Source organism: Aspergillus pseudodeflectus, assembly GCF_044049435.1.
Source record: "Aspergillus pseudodeflectus strain CBS 756.74 chromosome Unknown BJX68scaffold_11, whole genome shotgun sequence".
NCBI lineage: Eukaryota > Fungi > Ascomycota > Eurotiomycetes > Eurotiales > Aspergillaceae > Aspergillus > Aspergillus pseudodeflectus.
The window spans coordinates 264,559-284,450 of record NW_027263787.1 but is presented as its reverse complement, the minus strand read 5'-3'; the positions used below and the strand labels follow the sequence as shown (position 1 = coordinate 284,450).

Genomic DNA, 19,892 nt, shown 5'->3' with positions numbered 1-19,892 from the left:
ATGTACATTTCGGTGGCACTCAGCGGCGTCGCGGCGACTATGGGCTGCTTAATGTCGATCTTTGATTCTTTTGATTATGGATACCTCACTCTGGCGCAACGTTGGTTTTGTCTGTTACCGTGCGTGTTCGGGTGGGAGCGATGGATATTTGGTATTATGCATCGTGTATCTAGGCGTATTAATCCGCAATGGTACAAAGTTATTAGGGCTGAAGTACTGGGGCATCTTTGCCTCGGCGATGTTGTACAATTTATATTTTGCTGGTATCCCTGGCGGCATGGAATGGTTTCATAGTCCACGGGTCAGGCTCCCGCTTGCCCGAGGTGGAAGAGTTATCGGCGTTTTTGTCACCCGACAATCCAAGAAACTGAGAACGATTGGGCCAGCACACGATGCTTGAAATTGCCTATCACTTGAGGTTGCACTGTGCAAGGGTGCCTGAAGACGCTAAGCAGCACTAAGCCTTGCTTAGTGAGAGATGCGGCTTATCACGGCGGTCCGCGCTCGTCCTCCACACCGGCTTCGTTACATTGATCGACGGCCTTCCCCGCTCATCACCCCTATTGCGTCCGCACTTTGGACAACCGAAATCATGATAAATGACGGAGACCCTCTGGGGGAGTCCGTCTCCCTCTTCTCCCAGCTTACCGGCTGGCTCACTTCATCAGTGCTCTCTCATTTCCCAATGCCCTCGCTGTCGCTGTCGTCGCTCGTCGGCGTCTCCGCCGGTTTGGCCAGCCTTGCCGCCGGCCAGTATTTCCCTCCCTCTCCCGAAGATGTCAGAGTCATCCATTCAAAGCATCAAGAAGGTGTGACCATTTCATACAAAGAGGTATGTTTATAGCCGAAAACTCTCCTGTGACAAAATTTACCCCTGAATGGACCGGATATCGTTTCCGCCTTTGGCCCAGTTTCTAACAACGGTTCATAGCCTGGAATCTGTGAGACGACGCCCGGCGTGAGATCTTACTCGGGCTATGTGCATCTTCCTCCGGGGACCCTCAATGACCTGGGATTGGATCAGGAGTACCCAATTAATACATTCTTCTGGTTTTTCGAGTCCCGAAACGATCCTAAGAATGCGCCACTGTCGATTTGGATGAATGGCGGCCCGGGCAGTTCTTCTATGATTGGCCTCATGCAGGAAAATGGTCCGTGCCGCGTCAATGGCGATTCGAACTCAACCGAGCTGAACCCATGGTCGTGGAATAATCACGTTAATATGCTTTATATCGACCAGCCGAGTCAGGTTGGGTTTAGCTATGATGTGCCAACTAACGGGACATATGACCAGCTGACGGGCATTCGTGATGTCACGCCGTTTTTGACTGTGCCAGAGCAGAACAATACGTTCTACGTTGGTACTTTCCCCAGTTTGAATGCCTCTACTTCCGCGAACACCACCGAGAACGCTGCCCGCGCACTCTGGCATTTCGCCCAGACCTGGTTTGAGGAGTTCCCTGCGTACAAGCCTCATGATGATCGAGTCAGTATCTGGACTGAATCTTATGGAGGCCGATATGGCCCAGCCTTCACTGCGTTCTTCCAGGAGCAGAATGAGAAGATCGCAAATGGCTCGTTGAACACGCCTGGCGCATCACACTACATCCACCTGGACACCCTCGGAATCATCAACGGCTGCGTTGACCTGCTCGTGCAGGCACCGTCATATCCTGAAATGGCTTATAACAATACCTACGGGATTGAAGCCATCAATGCGACTGTGTACGAGGCTGCGATGGAAGCGTGGAGCAAGCCTGGTGGCTGTAAGGATTTGATTAGCGAATGTCGCCGTCTTGCGTCCGAAGGAGACCCGCACATGTACGGGAACAACGAGACGGTCAATGGTGCTTGTCGCAAGGCTGATATTTACTGCGGTAATAATGTTGAGGGACCGTACATTTTGTTCTCTGGACGTGGCTACTACGATATCTCCCATTTTGACCCCGATCCATTCCCTCCACCATACTACCTAGGCTACCTGAGCCAACACTGGGTTCAAGATGCCCTCGGTGTCCCAATCAATTTTACCGAGTCCGTTGACAGCGTGTACACTGGATTCTCAAGCACTGGCGACTACCCACGCTCCGACGTCCATGGGTACCTCGAGGATCTTGCATACGTGCTCGACTCAGGTATCAAGGTAGCCCTTGTCTACGGCGACCGCGACTACGCTTGCCCCTGGAACGGCGGCGAGGAAGTGAGTCTGCAGGTCGACTACAGCGATGCGGCTGAGTTCCGCGCAGCGGGATACGCACCATTACATACGAACGCCTCGTACGTCGGTGGGCTGGTACGCCAGCATGGAAACTTCTCCTTTACCAGGGTCTTCGAAGCCGGGCATGAAGTCCCTGCTTACCAACCCGAGACAGCGTATGAGATTTTCCAACGTGCGATGTTCAACCGAGACATCTCAACAGGAAATGTCTCGACAGCCAAGAATGGCACATATTCCACCACGGGTCCATCTTCGACGTTTAATGTCACGAACGCCGTCCCTGATAGCCCTGCGCCCACCTGCTATATTCTTTCGCTTGGTTCTTATTGCACAGTGGAGCAGATTGAGAGCGTTGTTGATGGGACTGCTTTGATCAAAGACTACATTGTGGTCGACCAACCGTCTTCTTGAGTATATACACCGAGCTCTGGATATATGCATGCGGTACAAACACCAATCCGGCTATAGACTGTGTAAATAAATTTGCATAGACCTGTGAATACATACTATTTTCAACCGAAGATGTGGTGGATCCTCATCTAGCCTCCGCCCGACTTACCCAGAATAGCTAATCCAAGAGAAAGCGCTGCATAAGGCACACTCAGGCACCCACGGTCGCTTCCCAAGTTCGCCCAATGTGAACACTCACAGCCTGCCTCAGTGCAGTCTTGACCGCATTTTCGCAGATATAATGACGCTTCTCGACTCTTGAAAACCTCCGATGTCGAGTCTCGCAGCCAGTATCGGCACATTTAGGTAGAAGCTTCTCGAATCTTCGATTGGCTCAGCTCCCGCTCCAACGTCACACGTCACTTGGGGCTCATGTCAAGACCGACCAGGCGTCACCATCTGCCCTCTTCATATTTTGTACGTTGAAAACCGGGCATTTTCTGACTATCTCTGGAGCGTGGCCTGATTTATTTCAAGCCTTGCGTGGTCCTTTGTCGCCTCTGCACTCACCCGACTTATACTTGCTAGTTCCCCGCAGCCGTGTGCTGTGGCCGCCCGAAGCTTCTACGTCATTCGAGTTCCCTCGGGCTTTCGAGACCTATTGTCCTCGACACGCACGTTTGCCTCTCGCGGCTTGCAACATATATACAAACGCGAGCTTCTCCAATTAGCGCTACCCACCCTTTGACCTTGCATAAGAAACCACTCACCGCTTGGTGCTTTTGATTACTCGACACAACAATGGTGGCAGAATCGAAACTATACGATGCTTTGGGCATCAAACCTGATGCCTCGCAAGATGAAATCAAGAAGGCGTATCGGAAAGCTGCGCTGAAGTATCATCCGGATAAGAACCAGGATGATCCTAAGGCAGCAGAAAAGTTCAAAGGTATGTTATATTCTCTCCGAGGGAGGTCGGTTGATACTCGCTTTACGGTTATGCTAACTAAATTCTTTTGTGCAGATGTATCTCAAGCCTACGAAGTTCTTTCTGACCCCGAGAAACGGAAAGTCTACGACCAATTTGGTCTCGAATATCTCCTCCGCGGCGGGCCTGCCCCTCCACCCGGCGGCGGCGGTGGCCCGGGTGCAAACCCATTCGCTGGTGGCATGCCCGGCGGCTTCTCCTTCGGTGACATGCCCGGAGGCACTCGCACCTTCCACTTCGAAACCGGACCCGGCCGCGGCGGCAGCGGATTCCGGTTCAGCAGCGCCGACGATATCTTCCGAAACTTTGCCAAAGCCAGCGGCGGCGGAATGGGCGGGCTGGATGACGACGATCTCTTCTCCATGCTAGGTGGCGGCCTTGGTGGTCGTGGAGGCGCACGATACCGAAGCAGTCAACCCGGTTCGTTCCAGCAACAGTCTCAGCGGGCGGGGCCGACGCCGGAGCCGACGGTCATCGAGAAGCAGTTGCCGCTGACGCTGGAGGAGATATTTCAAGGGTGCACAAAGAAAGTGACGGTTAAGAGCAAGACGTTTGATGCGAGCGGTAAACGCACCGTGCAAGATGTGACGCTGGAAGCGAATATCAAGCCTGGACTGCGGACGGGTTCGAAGATCAAGTTCCGCGGTGTTGGTGACCAGGAGGAAGGTGGTCGACAGGACGTCCATCTTATCGTGACTGAGGTAAGCCCTACTTTTTCAGGTCCTCTGTGCATTAGTTAGGTACTAACAACCAGTAGAAAGAACACCCCACATTTAAGCGCCACGGCGACGATCTCATCACAACAGTCGACATCACACTCAAAGAAGCGCTGACAGAATGGGAACGCATTGTTCGCACGATCGACGGAAAATCAATCCGCGTCAAGAGCAGAACCGCCGTCACGCAACCAGGGCAGGAAGAGAAATTCCCAGGCCTCGGCATGACGATCTCGAAGAAACCCAGCGAACGAGGCAACCTGATTGTCCGTGCAAATGTCAAGTTCCCAGAGACATTGTCGGCGAGTGCGAAGGAGGTGATAAAGGATATCCTTCCCTGAGCCTGCACCGCCATAAAGTCAATCCAGCCCAGTGATCCTGGCTATGGGGCTCACTTACTGCTTCTTCCTTCTTCTCTTTTTACATACGATTTGGCTTGGTCTGGGTATATGTCCACTTTCTGCATTTCGCTCGGCGTTTTGGGGTACGGCAAGCAAGCAAACAAGTAGGGTTTCCTTGTTTTTGATTGATTTCGGACTTCTGATTTTCAGGTTTTCATGGTGGGGTGATATAGTTATGATCATGCAGTTTAGGATTGAACACTAGGCACTGTAGTGAGGTATCCTATAGTTTAAGAAGTGAGTGTCAATAGATAAAAGTTAGAAACATCTACATTGTAACCTCCGAGTCTTCGCCATCCCCTAAGATTACCCGACGTTGAAGTGGATACTCCAGAGTACCCTGGAGGAACACAACCAATCGATCAAGCAAAGAAGGCGCGACTCTGTCCAGGGTTCAGTCGCTCCTTCCTTATGCAGAATAGGAAGGAACGAGGAGCGTTGCCACAACATCCACCAGTCGTCCCTTCCATTTCCAACCACCCACCAAACTTGACTCGCCGGGAAGGCACGACCCGGACTCTCGCACTTTCCTCAAACCACGTTGTTCTCCGTCGTCTACTGTACTATACTGCTAGGGACAACTACAACACAGCACTGCACCTCAGAATAGGTTTTCGGCGTTTAGGCGCCCAGGCAATGTGGGGGCGGGACGATCCCGGCTACTTCGGTGCCTCACTGCCTCTCAAGTCTTGGTCTCTTCAGGGTTTCGTCGACAGATGCGAAGAAGGTGTCGTCGATCCCAGTGACGAGTGGGCGGGCCGGCCAAGCTGAGATGCTCGGCCACCTATACACCCTGGTCACTGTCGAAGCGAATTGAGGATTAGGATGTCGTTTTGAGGGGTACATTGTTGCACGGAATACGTTGTGTTCCCCGACGCGGCGACTTCTGTGACGGTTGACGATTGACAACTGACTTCGGTAGTTCTCCCCTATCTCTAAGCAATGAGAGAGGTGCGTGGTCAGCTTACGATAATACGCATATCAAAGTCAAACATCAGCCGCGCTGGTAAGATATGACTCTACTCGCTATGCAAATTCTTTGCCGATCCGCATCTTCAACTCATGGGGAAGCTCGATGGCCTGTTTGACATCTGAGCCTCTAGCCTTCCACAATGAGGCAAGACTAGACGACGATCAACCGTAAGGCCCCCAAAGAGCCCTGAAGGAAGTGGAGCTCGCTAACGTGGAACAGGTTAAAAACATGGAGATCGATGCTGCAGCATAACAGATCTATACCTTCTCTGGGATGCCCAGTCTGACATCAGAATTGGAGAACGTGTCTGGCTCTGTTGGGTGCTGGTCTTGATTGTTTTGTCCACGTCTTCCTCGTCTAATCCTGGTTTGACTCTATAGTGCCATGGCCGATATGAGCGTGCGCTCTCCAGTGTTGTCCGGTGCCGAGATTGAGTGCTCTGAGAGCTGAAGAGGATAGGATAGACGATCTTAGCTTGGCTGCTGGGCAATTCGCGGCCCCCGGCTCTTTCCCTCTCTCTGGACTCGTGTGACGGAGTGAGAGAAAGTACGTCAAGAGAAGGCTGTGCTGTGCTCCATTCTCTGCTCACGGAAGGCCTCGCTAGTGGAGTGTCGGGGCGTTTTTCTTCTCTGCAAAAGTGTTGGAAATAGAGAGTGAGAGAAAAGGTATAAATGCCTGCCTCTCTCCATCGAATTCACCATCCATCCTCATCATCGCATCATTCTTCCTCAATCACATCCAAGCATCTCAGACGAACTATCACTCCCTTATTTACTTCATATACTTCACCTATCTACATCCACCATGCGTGTCGTTGCTGTCTTCACTGCCCTCCTGGCTGTTGCCTTCGCTGCTCCTTCTCTGGAAAAGAGACAGCAGGGTGAGAACTGTGTTGTACGTATACACCACAGCTGGCCGCTGAAGCTAGGGAGGATATGTTACTGACTATCGTCCGTTGTTAGGAGGTCTTTTTCCCTGAGAGCTGCGCAGACCGGTGAGTTGCTCTGTCTTATATCTCCTTAGGATATCGGCTTCGATGCTGACATTTGTCTATAGCGGTCTCGTCGAGTGTGACGGTGCGGGTTCAATCCGCATTTGCTGCGTATGATAACTCCATGTTTTCTGGCTACTGAGGCTTTGGAGTAGCTTACTGACTTTGATAGACTCGCTGCTACTAAACGGCCCGTGTCCCGAAGGACAGTGGAATGAGAAGGCCTATCAAGATGAGCTTGATGTGACTGGTGTCTCTGTGCATAGGTGGATGTTCTCCAATATCTTATATCTGGAGTGATTTTGGGCATTATCAATGGACAGAACAAAAAATGTCTAGTATATAGGCCTAACATATGAACTCTAAACTAAGCAAGTAAACTTCTCATAACCTCCTCACCAAAGTTTCCGCCACACAGAACAACAACAATGGTTTTTCCCTTCAGCCCTGTCTCAGCCCTCACTCTCCTAAACCCCGCGAGCGTCAACGCCACCGCTCCTTTAACCGACATCCTCTCCTGGACGCAAGCTCCCTGATCGTCTCCCGAATTCCCCCTTCCTCACACTCCACAACAACATCCACAACCACCCTGGCCAACGACACCGTAATCGAATCTCCATCAATGGCCCTGCGACCGCATCCGCCAGTGTCTCTCTATGTTCATCCCCAACCACACTCCCAGCCTTTGTACTCGCCACTGGAGCCATGGAATTCACCGCAGAAACACCATACACCTTTGTCGAAGGACTCAAATCTTTCATTACAGACCTCATCCCACTAATCAGTCCACCCCCGCTCATGGCAACAAAGAAATTATCAACAACCCTTCTACTCCCAACAATGCCATTGCAATTGGCGTTGATATCATTGCACTGCTCCAAAATCGCCACCGCAACCGTCCCCTCCCCTGCAATAACATCAGGATCATCATACGGCGAGATATAGGTATACCCACCAGTCCCCGCAAGACTCTGCGCGTACTGCTCAGCGAGACCCGTCTCGGCACCGTGTAGGATAACCTCGACGCCGTAGACATTGATCTTCTCTAATTTGGCTTGCACGACGTTCTCTGGGAGGCCACCGGTAAGATGACTCCCGAGTATAGAGGCCGCGCATGCGGCGCCGATGCCTCGTTTCCCGAGGAGGCTGTTATTATTTGCCTTTTTGTTTTCTATTGGTGGTACTTGTGCTTTTTGGTTCTGCGAGTCAGGTCGTTTTCGTCCGTTGTTGTCGCTGTCTCAAGGTGTCCTTGTTGTGATTACCAGTAACCCCGGAACTTGAACGAGCCTGTGCGTTGGGAAGTTTTCCGTCTTGAAGAGGAGCGTTATTTGATCCGCCTCTGCGGAGTTGGTGGTCGTGGTGGTTCGCGAGAGCAGGAGGGCTGGTTTGATGATGTAGGCTTTTTTTCCACCCGACTGTAGGCTTGCAGAGCGGCGGAGGCGGTTTCTTCGACTGTGGTGCCATTGTAGCTAGCTGTGGAGTAGACTTGGATGGCTGTTGGATATGTAACAGTGTCTGAAGGTCGTGGGTAGGTAGAGTAAGATGGAAGTTTCTACAGAACTTTTATCAGGGAACACGCCAGGCAGCTCTATCGACAGAGTCAGCGTTCAAGTCAACCATAGGGCGCGCATTCGCAGTAGTCTAGATAAGGCAGACGATCTGCCAATGGTATCATCCTCTATGTACCTAGTGCATGGACGTAGACGATCGATCTCGTGAGAATGCCCCAGACATTTACTCTGCAATGGCTCGCTCAAGTGATTATCTTGCTATTGAGGATTTAGAGAGGCATGCATCAACGCCACGATCGCCCCACCCTACCCGGTGGGTGCAGCCGCGCTCCGTATTTGGAAGTATGATAAGAGGAGTACGGTCTAGAGTAAAATAAACCTGATATAATGGTTAGTAGGGTTTAGCTGGCTGAAACCTTGGAGTTGACAAGACGATGAACGAGCGCCACAATCATCATAGGTATTAGAATATTCATATCATCTCAAACATCAATTTACCTATTGCCATAAATATTGCCATAAATATCGTGAGTAATGCAGTCAGTCATGCTACCTTAGCTGGTATACAGTAGAGGTCGACCAGCCTTTACAATCCAAGCCAGAACCTCGTCTTCTCAACCTCAAACTCGGCTTTCAGTACCCCTTCCCCAGTACCCGTGACTTGCACGCCATAGACACCCTTCTCACTCGCCCACTTCTCCCTCTTCTCATCCCACCAGCTCGTCGCAAGCTTCTTCTCAACAATAATATCGACAGTCTTCGACTCGCCAGGCTGCAAGAACACCTTGGCGAATCCCTTGAGTTCGCGGACAGGTCGGTTGACCTCTGTCGGGGGTGGGACAACCCAGAGCTGCACCGTTTCCGCACCGGCGACGGAGCCTGTGTTTGTTACAGTTACTGTTGCGGTGATGGGCTCGCCGTCCTGCAGAGTTGGCTGTTCCGGGGTTGTGCTTAGGGTGAGGTTCTCGCGGGTGAAGGTGGTGTAGGAGAGACCGAAGCCGAAGGGAAAGAGTGGTGGGAGGGCGACCTTTTCGTAGTAGCGGTATCCGACGTAGATGTCCTCTCCGTAGAGGACGCGGCCGCGCTCGGAGCGGAAGTTCAGGTAGCTGGGGTTATCCTGGAGACGGACGGGAAAGGTCACTGGGAGCTTTGCGGAGGGGTTAACGTTGCCGTAGATGACGTCCGCGATTCCGTTGCCGCACTCGTTGCCGCCAAACCAGGCCTGCAAGATGGACTTGGCTTTGCTGGCCCACGGCATGGTTACGGGCGTGCCGCTCTGGATGACGACCACTGTGTTAGGGTTGGCGTTGAGGACTTGACTGATTAGTTCGTCGCTTCCTGGGGGGAGGTCCATGTCGTCGCGGTCGTAGCCCTCGGTTTCCCACTCTGAGGTGAGACCTGCGAAGAGGACAACTTGGTCTGATTTTGAGGCAAGGGCAACGGCCTTGGAAATGAGTTCTTCCTGTGTGGTGCGGCGGGCGGCGCCGAAGCGGAAACCACCTGGGCCGAAGATGACGACGCCGCGGGTGTCGATGTCGGAGGTCGGGGCTGTACCGAACTGTAGGGTAATCTTGTAGGTCTGGCCTGCCTTCAGTTCCTTCGAACCGCGCTCCTCGATGGTGCCGTTGCCAAAGAAAGCAGATCCAAGGCGTTGGTTCTTGGTGTTATCAACAACGACTTCGTTGTCGACGAGAAGTTTGCCCGTGCCGACGACGGTCACGCCGAAATCATAGGTTCCATCTTCCTCGGGGGTAAAGTAACCTTCCATGTCAACGTAGTAGAGGAAAGACTTGATCTTGGGGTGGCGGTAGTCCATGAGGAAGCCAAGAGATGAGACGAGGTGGAGTTCGTGCAGGAGCTCGCGGTTAGAGCTCGATGCGGGCTCGTCGTATACGCGGAAGGTGAATCCAGTCTTGCCGTCCTCGGTCTTCAGCAGAGGGCCAATCAGAGGAAGGTCTTTGTGTGAGTATGCTCCCTGCGCGAACTGGACTTCGCCCCTGCTCTGGGCCACTACACCATCGTAAGGAGTAATAGTGTAGTAAGCGTCGAGCGACGCAGAGCCGCCTCCACAGTATGCTGCAATCTTAGCGTTTGGCCCGATAACAGCGATCGACTTTTCCTTGTTAAGCGGGAGGACGTTGTCATCGTTCTTTAGGAGGACAACAGACTCAGCTGCAGCTCGGCGCAGCAGGGCCTGGTCTTCTGGGCGGTTCAGCACCTTCTCCTCGGCGTTCTCTGGGATGCCCAATGGCTCGACATAGTTGATGAGGTTCAGCACATTGCGGACTCGTTCATCAAGGATAAATTCGTGAACTTTATTCGAAGATACGGCGTGTGCCAGGGCACCTCCACGCCAGCGCGTCTTTCCTGGCATCTCAATGTCTAGGCCGGCAATGATTGACTCTGATGTGCTGTACGTTCCGAACCTGCAGTACGTTTAGTATACTTTGCTCTGAACACAACATCCGTTGAACATACCAATCGCTCATAACCAGACCATCCCAACCCCACTCCTTGCGCAGAATATCCGTAATAATCTTTTTGTTCTCACTAACATGTGTTCCGTTAATCTTGTTGTAAGCCGTCATCACAGAGGCAGTCTTGCAGATCCTCATTGCATGATGGAACGGCATAAGATAGATTTCACGCAGCGCACGATCAGTGACAATTGAATCAACCGCCAACCGCTCATGCTCCTGATCATTGCACACAAAGTGCTTTAGACATGCTGCCACGCCCTTCTCTTGAATACCCTTGGAGTAATGTCCAGCCAAATGACCAGAGAGAACGCCATCCTCGGCGAAAGACTCGAAGCCTCGACCGCCCAGCGGGGAGCGCTGTGTGTTGATTGTGGGACCTAGGATGACGTGCGAGCCCTTGGCAATGGCTTCCTCACCCATCAATTGGCCGACCTTGTGAAGCAACTCGGTGTCCCAGGTGGCTCCTAGGGCTGTGGCGCAGGGAAAGCATGCGGCTGGCACGCCGTTGAAGAAGCGGGTTCCACGGACGCCGTTGGGGCCGTCGGACATGCGGATGCTGGGGATGTTTAAGCGGGGGACGGATGCGGTGTGCCAGAAATCAATTCCTAAAAGCAAGTTTGTAAGTTTCGCTCAAAGGGTGGGAAGAGTTCAGCGCTTCTTACCAGACACGAGATCGATCTTCTCCCCGAGCCGAAGCTCTTGAATAGTTTTCTCGACGTCGAGAGGCATTGTAGAGTAAGGAAGGGCGATAAGAGTATGGACTTCCTCCGATCAACAGAAGAAGTGTTTGAAAGATCCAAGAAGGATAATGCAGGTGAGAGTAAGAGTCACCGCAGCGTTCGTCGAGTCAGAGGGAGAACAAAAGATTAGCCAGAAAGTCGTGAGACTCGCGGAATCAGGAGCTCTAGATATACCTCCATCTCCCCGAGTCCCCACGCCAGCTAGCTACGTACCAAGAGAAACAAGGTACATAGTAATATCGGCTTCACATATCTGTCCTGGAGATCCACATCTGCAACCAGGTGGTTGAGGCAGCATGTCCAGTGGGTCTGAACACCGAAATTCTGCCACGGGTAAATTGCCCATCGTGTCTCGCGAGCAGACGCGATGGAGGGGCACCGCTGGGCAGTACTAGCGTCAGATTGCGGAGTGTCGAAGAGCCGGACATAATCCGCAGAAACGGTGGAGCAATGACGATCGAGACAGGAACCAAAAAGGGCACGGACAGTGTCTCCGAAGATCAGCCGGTAGACCGTTTGGAGAGCGTTCGGCGAGCGCGTAAGAAACCCCCGACGACCCTACTCCACCGAGGCTATTTACGAGAGGACCCTACCACTACTTTTGGGGGAGACACGGAGTCTCGGTCCGCATTGCCTACGGCAAGGTCAGCAGAGCACCTGACCTGCGCAAGGATTCTCCAGACGCAGCAGGAATCGCAACTCGGGGTTAGTACTCGTTTGCCGGGTCAGCCATTTGAGGAGATGCCGTGGATCTTTACATCCAGGTAAATCATGCTTGTGCTTGCATGCAGATCTAGTATTATCGACATCTATAAACACATTATGCTATTGAGCAGCGATGAAAATGATGAGAAATACAGGCGGGCTCCTTGCTAACATGCCCAGAAATGTAAATGTAGCAGAGCAGAATGCTTAACACCGTCCAACAATGCTTCATATGATATCACCAAAAATTCCAGACACAATGATATGAGAACACAAATAGGAAAGAAAGAGAGAGAGAGAGAGAGAGAGAGTAAGCGTCGCGTGTCTTCACAAGTACTGTATCAACTTCAGGCTCCTCGCCGAGCACGCTTGTTTTCGTTGTTGCCCATGCCTCGTCCTCCTCCGCGGCTACCACCATCGCTCTGCCCACCTTCATCTCCAGGTCGTCCGCGCTTGCGGTGAGGACCACTGCCGCTACCGGGGCCGCCTTCGCGGGTGTAGTTGCGCTCGCGAGGTCGATCGCGGTTTCGATCGCGGAGACGATCTCGTGGTTCGCGTCCACTGCTGCCGAAGCGTCGGTCATCATCTGGGCCTCCCGGGGGAGGTGGCGGCGGAGGGGGTGGAGGCGCTTGTCCACCGTGTGATGAGGGGGGGCGCAGACGTCCTTCGTGCTCTTGAGCTGGGTCTGGTCCGTCCTCTCGGTCACGACGGCGTCGATTATCCTCGCGAGTGCCGACCCCACGTCGTGAAGCTTCGCGAGACTCGTAGCGTTCTTCGCGTGGTGGCCCGGCTGGTGCATCGCTTCTACGGCTTCGCTCACGGTTGCGATCTCGCCCGTCCTCTCGTCTGCTACTGGCCCGCGCCGCATCATCCTCCCCTTCACGCCGCTCGCGTCCGCGTTCTCTATCGTGCTCTCGATCCCTGTCTTGCGGAAAGCTACCTCCGGTTGAGTAGCGCTGAGAGCGCCGCCCATCAGAGCCAGTCTCCTCGATCTGTTCGTTACGACCACTGGTGCTCAAACGGCTTCGAGCATGCCCCTCTTCTTCAGGGTGCCCGGAGGTTCTGCCACTAGACAGGTCAGGTCTGTTTGGCGTCGACACACCTGAGCGGGGTCCATCTTCAGGAGCCCCGGATGATTGAGGTCTAGCTGACTGCGGCGATGGGGGTCGAGTGCCGCCTGACTGTCGAGGCGCGCCCCGGCCTCGAATGGCTGGGCCAGGACCGCCTGACTGCTGAAGTGTAGTGTTGATTCCAGCGAACCGTTTATCAGTGCGTCCACGCTCCCCGGGAAACTCTCCACCAGGCGGGCCCCGGCTGACGGGCGAAGGCCTCGAAGGTGGTCCTGCACCACCGCGAGGGCCCGATGGAGGGACAATTGGCGGTGGTCCTGAGCGCGAGCTTGGGTTGTCTGACTGCTGCAAGGCTTTGAGACGGTCGGGGTGGATACCGCTAGTATCAAGCTTATCGGCACTAGAAGACGCAGTGCTTGCAGGGGGTTGTTCGATTCGCATTCCTTGTCGTCCGGGGCCCGTTGGCAGCGGACGATCGGGTATCGTCGAGCTACTACTAGCAGGGCCTGCCGGAGGAGGCGGTGGGGGTGCATTGCGAGGATTACGGCCAGAGGCATTCCTACTTCTGGGTCCAGAGGGGACGTCTGCCATCAGGTCGGGTTGTCGAGACCGTCCGATAGGAAGGTCAGGACCAGGTTTCGAGTCACGTGCGTCAGGGCCATCGATCGAAGGTCGCGGCAATCGGCCACTTCGTGGCCCTGTGGGTAATTCTTCGGCACGAGGAGGTGGCTGAGTCTGACCTGCAGATCTGCGGATATCAGGGAACCGTTCTGGGCGGTTCGGAAGTTCCAATCTCGGAGGAGATACGGGTCTAGGGGGTACAGGTCTGCGCTCATCTCTCTCGGGACGCATTGGCGGTTCACGGCGGTGAGGTTCGTTAGGCCGGTCTGAAATATCGTGGATGAGATCTGCCCGATCAGGATGCGTCTGGGGTCCGGTGCGTGGGCCAGACGCGATGTCACGGGGGTCTGGAGGGCGGAGACGGCCAGACCTATCAGACCAATCTCGATATGGAGGACCACGGAATGGCTCCTCTGCGGGCGGTCTCGAGGCGTAATCTCTATCAAGGCGTCCAAAGCTACCGCCCTCACCCATAGGACGGTCAAACGACCTACCATATTCATGATCTGCCGGCAAACGACCGCCCCGAGGATAATCTGGATGACGTTCTCGTCGGTCATCTAGGAGATCGGGCCGCGGTGGCAGCCTCCGCTCTTCTCGGTAGGGATGGGATGGTGTGTGTGGTTGCGAACGCGACATCTGGCCCCCAACAGGAGTTCGTTCAGCTTCTAGGGGCTTGTTGAGATTTGATTGCCTTCGAGGCTCGGGAGCCTTTGGAGTTTCTTGGCGTGTGATAGATGCGGGAGAAGGTCGAGCACCACCTTCAGCCTGAGCCTTACGGGCCGGGATAGCAGGCGAGTCCCTAGGCTTCTCATCCTGAGCACTCGTTGGGCGGCTCTCAGGAGCAGGCGCTTGGTTAGCTGTTCCGAGCTGTTGGGATTCGGCTTCGGCTGCTTTTTGGACCGGTTGTTGGTTGTTAGACATATCTTTGGGTGCATCGGCCATCTTTGCGTCCTCAATCTCTCCGTCTTCCACTTCCTGTTTGGTCAAGGCTTCGGGCTTCGTTACAACACTCAAGCTTCAAGACAGTTAGCTGTGGAGGATATTATAGAATTCGCGCTGACTTACTCAGTTGAATTGGAGGGTTTGAACTCTGGCGCAGAAGCATTGAAGGGAGTTGGAGTAGTCGACTGAGGTCGTGAAGCAGTCGTTTTACCAGTTGTCTTGTCTGGCTGTCCACCCTTGCCAGGGGCCGGTTGGTTGGTTATCATAAAGGCCTGTGGTAGCATCCACTTCTTCTCGCGGCGGTTAAGGTCACCGATCAAGGAGGCAGCAGGAATCTTGACATCGTCTCGCTCATCGTTCTGGCTAAGATTGTTCACGCTGGTAAGCATGTCGCGACCGATCCAGTTAACAGCTGGGAAGTGCTGCACAATGGCCTTGAGCACACTGATGGCGTTGCGGATGTGCATGTACTCTCCCCCGTTCAAGCAGATTTTCAGGGCCGAGGAAATAAGACGGTGCCACTTGTAGAGGAGACGGCGGAAATCCTCATAGTCAAGGAAGTTCGTGGGCTTGCCGTCTGGGTCAACACTCATAGCAAAGCCAGGGAGATCCTTCTTGGCCCCAAATGCCTCCTTCTCGTAAACATTCTTGTCAGCATGCCAACGAGCGAGATCGCGAAGAACCTCATTCAAAAAGCGTCCGAGATTGTCAGCTTCCCTCGAGGTAGACAAGAAGATCAAGGCAGTGAGTCTCTGCTCCCGGAACAGCTGATCCAACAGGCCGACGGTACGGAAGTTAGGAGCACCAGCCGTATGGAGGAATTTTAGCATCTTGAAAGAGTAGAACGCATCGACGGGTGACAAGAGGAGACGAGGCAGGAAACACTGTTCTAGCAGAGCAATGTGTAGCGAATCGTGCTTTCCTCGCATGCCAACAAACCAGCGGTCCTTTTCCTTTTGCAGTTTGGATCTTGTTTGACCATATGTTACCAGATGAGTCTTATTCTCCTCCAGCACGCGGTCCTGCAGTTGGGTGATTTGTTTCTTCTCCCTCTCCTTCCGTTGAGTTCCAGCAACACTGATGTCAGACCGATCATTGCCAATTGCAATAACTCTTTTCTTCAGCCGCTCAATTTCTTCTTCATAGGACTTTTGAGGGATGTGCACGTCGTAAACTGAAAGCTGCCAGAAAGTCACGTAGAAAGGTAGACCGACAATGCCCCAAGTCTCTGCGGGCAGGGCGGCCTTGACTTGATCTTCAAGGTCTTGCATGACAGGGTTCGAAGCAGGATGTTCAGCGGAGTCCAGACCAGTTGAGGCCTTCTGGTCCTGAGAACTCTCGCTCTCGTTACTGGGCTTCTCGTTGTCCACGTCCATCTGGCCGTCTCCTGATGTCTCAGTTTGTGCAGCCTCGCCAGCGTCTGCTTCCTCAATCTTTTCGACCTCTGCCTTCAATGCCGGCACGTCTTCAGCCTCTTTGGCCTTGATTGCACCAGCTGTGTCGGGCGATTCTTTGTCTAGATCACTAATTTTGCGAGCAACACTTGGGCGGCGTATCCAGAAAGCGATTTCGGGCTGGATGCCGAAGTCCTTGATGAGGGAGGCAAGATCAGGGACAAACGAGTCGAAGTCCTCGACAGATAGGTTGCTACGGAGGAGATCCAGATATTGAGCGAGCACACGGTGGATCTCATCGAATATGTTTCCGAGCAACTTCAGCTCCGAAGAGGTCTCTGCTTCTTTGAATATGCAGGTAAGACGCTCTTGAGCAATAGCAATAAGCAATTGACCAGCAAGCTTTGAGACAGTAAGCGATTTCATAAGACGTTTGGATGTCGTTTTAGACTCGTGTCGTTTATCCAACAGTTGGAGAATAGTCTGTGATTGTAGAACCTCGCCACCGGCCATTGCTTGAATCTGGGAGTCGTTGAAGTTCGTATCAGTGATGATTCCGGCCATTGAACTGATCATCTGTTCGAGGATGACAAGATCAGTGGAATTATTTTGTCGCAGCTGCTCAGCAACATACTGCAAGACGGGGGAAGGATCCATGACTGAGTAGCGCTTGAAAGTCCGACCCGCAAAGGTAGCCAATGCATTGAGCCAACGGCTAGTGAGTAGACCACCTTCCTGGACTCGACTTCTTCCTTTCTGCCCGAGAGAATTGATAAGAGCCCACGTCGTGATATCATAACCAAGGTAGGTGAAGTAGCGGGCACATTCGACGACGACTTCGATAAGGTTCTCGTAGGACTCGATTTGGCTAATAGCAACGTTGATCACAATTCCGGGATTGGCGTATGCGATTTTCGCCAACGCACGAGCCATTGGGCGTATGTTGGTCTTGCTCAGTCTTTTGAGAACGTCTTTCGTTTCCGCTCGCGCTTGGTCGAAAGCGGAACTGATATCGGGGATCCGGGATGTTTGTCCAGAATACCACTCCGCGTACATGTTGTATCGAACATCTCTCGAGAAAAAGCTGATGAGATCGAAGACTTCGTTCACCACACCAGGGTTCGCTTTGGTAAGACTGATTGCGGGAACTAAGAGTCGTTTGCAGAGGTCTTGCCAACGCGCCCTATTTTCGGAGGAATCATCTTTGAGAAGGCTATCCTTGCCGATTCTCGCAAGTTTCGTCAAGAGACTGGGATCTTGCCCAATCTTGTGACCCGAGAGATTCAGGAAAGATTTGCAGAGCGCGAATACGTCGTCAACGGATTGGCACAGAGGGATGCTGTCCGCCCAATCGTCCCAGTAGAACCTGTAATCCGTCCCATCATTGGTGTCTTCCTTATCGAGCTGAGCCCACCGCAAGACTCGCCTTGGCGGGCCCGAGGTCAATCTGATATGGCCTTTTGGTACGCCAGCCTGATCGGAACTTGGTATTTTCTTCTGTTCCCGAAGCTCCTCGATCGGGGGTAGTGGGCGCACGGAAGCGTATACCTTGCTCAGGCATTGGTGGAGGATACGATGGATAAATTCGGGAAGTTCGGGATAAGCATCCATGAGCCAAGGGAATTTGCTGAGAATAAATAGTGATTCGGGAATAGCGCCTATCGCAAGTAGACTCTTCAGGAGAAGGACCTTCTGATCTGATGGCTCAGGCAGCTCATTCTCCTCAGCCTTGGCTGCCGCGGCCTTGTCGGCCTCCGCATCCTTTCCAGGTGTTGATGATCGAGCTTCCGATTCTCGAATGCGGGGGAAAGGCAGCGTATCATCTGAAAGAGCACCGGCCATCATGAGAGCATTGACACCACCACCAGGCCGGGCGGCTCTGTCTCTTTCCGCCTTTTCTTTCATCTTTTCCTGCTTCAGTGTATCCATGGTATCGTCAGGTCGCCAGAGATGAGGATATAGGTCACGAAGCGAAATGAAGCCAACTTTGATCAGCAGCGCCGCCAGATATATGAGATTATCCGGTAGCACATCCGAACTTGCGCGAGCTGGGGAAGAGTAGAATCGAAGCTTAAAACCGAGCAGCTGTGCGGCGACTCGGCTTCCTTTTGGTGGTAGTGTTCCTGTTTCCTCAATCCATTTGCGGGTATCTGCTTCTTCTGGGGTAAGATTTGTTTCGGGGAGTAACTGCTTGAGCTCAGCTTCCGAGACTGGTTTGCGGCCAATTTCGAAGAATGCGCGGATTCCAACTTCTCGAACTCGGTCCCAAAATTCCCGGTCTCTTTGAGAATTCGCTTGGGCCGCGGCGGCTCGTTCCTCATCGGTTGTCACCCACCCTGAAGATCCAGGTAACGCCCAATTGGGTAGCCCAGCTTCAACTGATCTCCCACCCTGAGAAGTATCCTCTTTCGGCCACCAGGAGCTCGCGCGTAAGAGCTTCACGAAGAAGCGGTACTGCTTGACTAACACGGCGGCGAAAACGTCGAGAGTTACGTCAAGAACACGACCCACATCCATATCGAAGGCACCGATCATCGCTTTTACCCGTTCGAAAGTATCTTCAACGACTTCGCTAGACGGTGGTTCGTTATTGCTTGTCGTAAAGAGTTCAGTTAACAGCTTGGAGTAGCCCTCGGATTCCTCGCGAAGCAGGTTATAGTTCGATTGACGATAGAGAAGATTCGTCTGTTTCCGAATGTTCATACGCGCGTATGTGTCGCGAACGAGACCAAGCAATTGGAGTAGAGGAGTCTCGAGTTGATGGCGCATAAGAGCAGGACTGATACCGGTCGAGAAGACAAGAGACTTCAGGACATCATGCGGCTTTTTCGGATCTATACCTAGAGGTTCCGTAACAATTGATAATGTGTCGAGAAAGAGCGTACGAGCATCATCAAGAACGCTTGAGGGTCGGTCCTGGGTATCCATATCAACATCCTCAACCGCAACATCTTCTCCAATTATATCCTTGATCGTAGCGCCAATTTCCTGAGGAGGAAGTCGACCATCAAGGGCACAATATATGAGTTCCTGATATAGTGAAGTTAACACCACGAGATCGGCCGCTTTCCTTGCCTGTGTTCCGCTCTCGATTATTGCCTGCCTCCCTGTGGACTTCCATTGTTGTACTACCTCATTCGTAATGTAGTCATATTGATACGGCGCACGCGGTTTTGATGGTGTCTGAGCAGGAGGAACTGGCGACATTTGTGAATGCGGAGTCGGAGTAGGCTGAGGCGGCTGTTGCGACGGCTGTGTCGAAGCTGTGGGCGGTAGAGAAGGCTGCGAAGCCTGTGGCTGAGCTCCAGACGGCGTTGTGCCATTTGTCCTGCCTTGATCCGGTGTATCTCTCCCGACGAGTTCTGGGGGAGACATTGCTGAGTCTCTCCGACCGCCTGTAGAATTTTGATTGTCGTTGCTCGGCCGCTGTCCCGTGTTATTCCTTCCGCCGCGACTCGGCTGCCTTCTTAACCTCCCGCGCACGTCGGATTGTTCACCGCGAGACTGGGGAGACTGCGAGCCATGGTTGTGTTGCGCCATGTTGAGATTGCCCGGTCGATGAGGAGAAGGGCGCTGGCCGTCGTTTGTTGAATCGGTGGACCACGACCTCTCAACCTTCTTTCTCTTGCCACCGGCACCTGGAGCCATGACAGCTTCTTCCAAAGCTAGGATGGTCAGGTCGACAACCGGTGTGTTTCCGACAGGTCGCAAGTCATGGGGCGATCCTAGATGTCGGAGGCAACCGTTAG

General features: G+C 53.2%; 6 protein-coding genes across 6 annotated transcripts; 3 read left to right on the top strand and 3 right to left on the bottom strand.

Annotated features, from left to right (window-relative positions):
• Nucleotides 1–685: 685 nt before the first annotated feature.
• On the top strand, nucleotides 686–2,629 carry cp1 (putative carboxypeptidase S1; the record flags this gene model as incomplete). The annotated part of the gene is made up of 2 exons (XM_071042803.1): nucleotides 686–832; nucleotides 932–2,629. The coding sequence occupies 2 exons, from the start codon at nucleotides 686–688 to the stop codon at nucleotides 2,627–2,629; spliced, it is 1,845 nt and encodes a 614-aa protein (XP_070901500.1).
• Nucleotides 2,630–3,093: 464 nt separating this feature from the next.
• BJX68DRAFT_232134 (putative DnaJ domain protein Psi) lies at nucleotides 3,094–4,980 on the top strand. The gene is made up of 3 exons (XM_071039444.1): nucleotides 3,094–3,557; nucleotides 3,633–4,297; nucleotides 4,354–4,980. The coding sequence occupies exons 1-3, from the start codon at nucleotides 3,410–3,412 to the stop codon at nucleotides 4,651–4,653; spliced, it is 1,113 nt and encodes a 370-aa protein (XP_070901499.1). The 5' UTR covers nucleotides 3,094–3,409; the 3' UTR covers nucleotides 4,654–4,980.
• Nucleotides 4,981–6,490: 1,510 nt separating this feature from the next.
• On the top strand, nucleotides 6,491–6,977 carry BJX68DRAFT_264533 (uncharacterized protein; the record flags this gene model as incomplete). The annotated part of the gene is made up of 4 exons (XM_071044981.1): nucleotides 6,491–6,580; nucleotides 6,649–6,680; nucleotides 6,743–6,762; nucleotides 6,850–6,977. 4 exons carry the CDS (start codon nucleotides 6,491–6,493, stop codon nucleotides 6,975–6,977), a joined length of 270 nt encoding a protein of 89 aa, XP_070901498.1.
• A 200-nt stretch (nucleotides 6,978–7,177) lies between these two features.
• BJX68DRAFT_264532 (tryptophan synthase beta subunit-like PLP-dependent enzyme) lies at nucleotides 7,178–8,141 on the bottom strand (the record flags this gene model as incomplete). Its single annotated transcript, XM_071044980.1, has 2 exons — nucleotides 7,178–7,866; nucleotides 7,940–8,141. The coding sequence occupies 2 exons, from the start codon at nucleotides 8,139–8,141 to the stop codon at nucleotides 7,178–7,180; spliced, it is 891 nt and encodes a 296-aa protein (XP_070901497.1).
• A 491-nt stretch (nucleotides 8,142–8,632) lies between these two features.
• Nucleotides 8,633–11,843, bottom strand: BJX68DRAFT_232130 (beta-glucosidase H). The gene is made up of 3 exons (XM_071039443.1): nucleotides 11,331–11,843; nucleotides 10,667–11,273; nucleotides 8,633–10,614 (listed from the first exon to the last, which is right to left on the bottom strand). The coding sequence occupies exons 1-3, from the start codon at nucleotides 11,395–11,397 to the stop codon at nucleotides 8,775–8,777; spliced, it is 2,514 nt and encodes an 837-aa protein (XP_070901496.1). The 5' UTR covers nucleotides 11,398–11,843; the 3' UTR covers nucleotides 8,633–8,774.
• A 197-nt stretch (nucleotides 11,844–12,040) lies between these two features.
• On the bottom strand, nucleotides 12,041–19,886 carry BJX68DRAFT_30717 (putative THO complex component (Rlr1)). The gene is made up of 2 exons (XM_071048948.1): nucleotides 14,873–19,886; nucleotides 12,041–14,822 (listed from the first exon to the last, which is right to left on the bottom strand). Exons 1-2 carry the CDS (start codon nucleotides 19,789–19,791, stop codon nucleotides 12,461–12,463), a joined length of 7,281 nt encoding a protein of 2,426 aa, XP_070901495.1. The 5' UTR covers nucleotides 19,792–19,886; the 3' UTR covers nucleotides 12,041–12,460.
• Nucleotides 19,887–19,892: the final 6 nt, after the last annotated feature.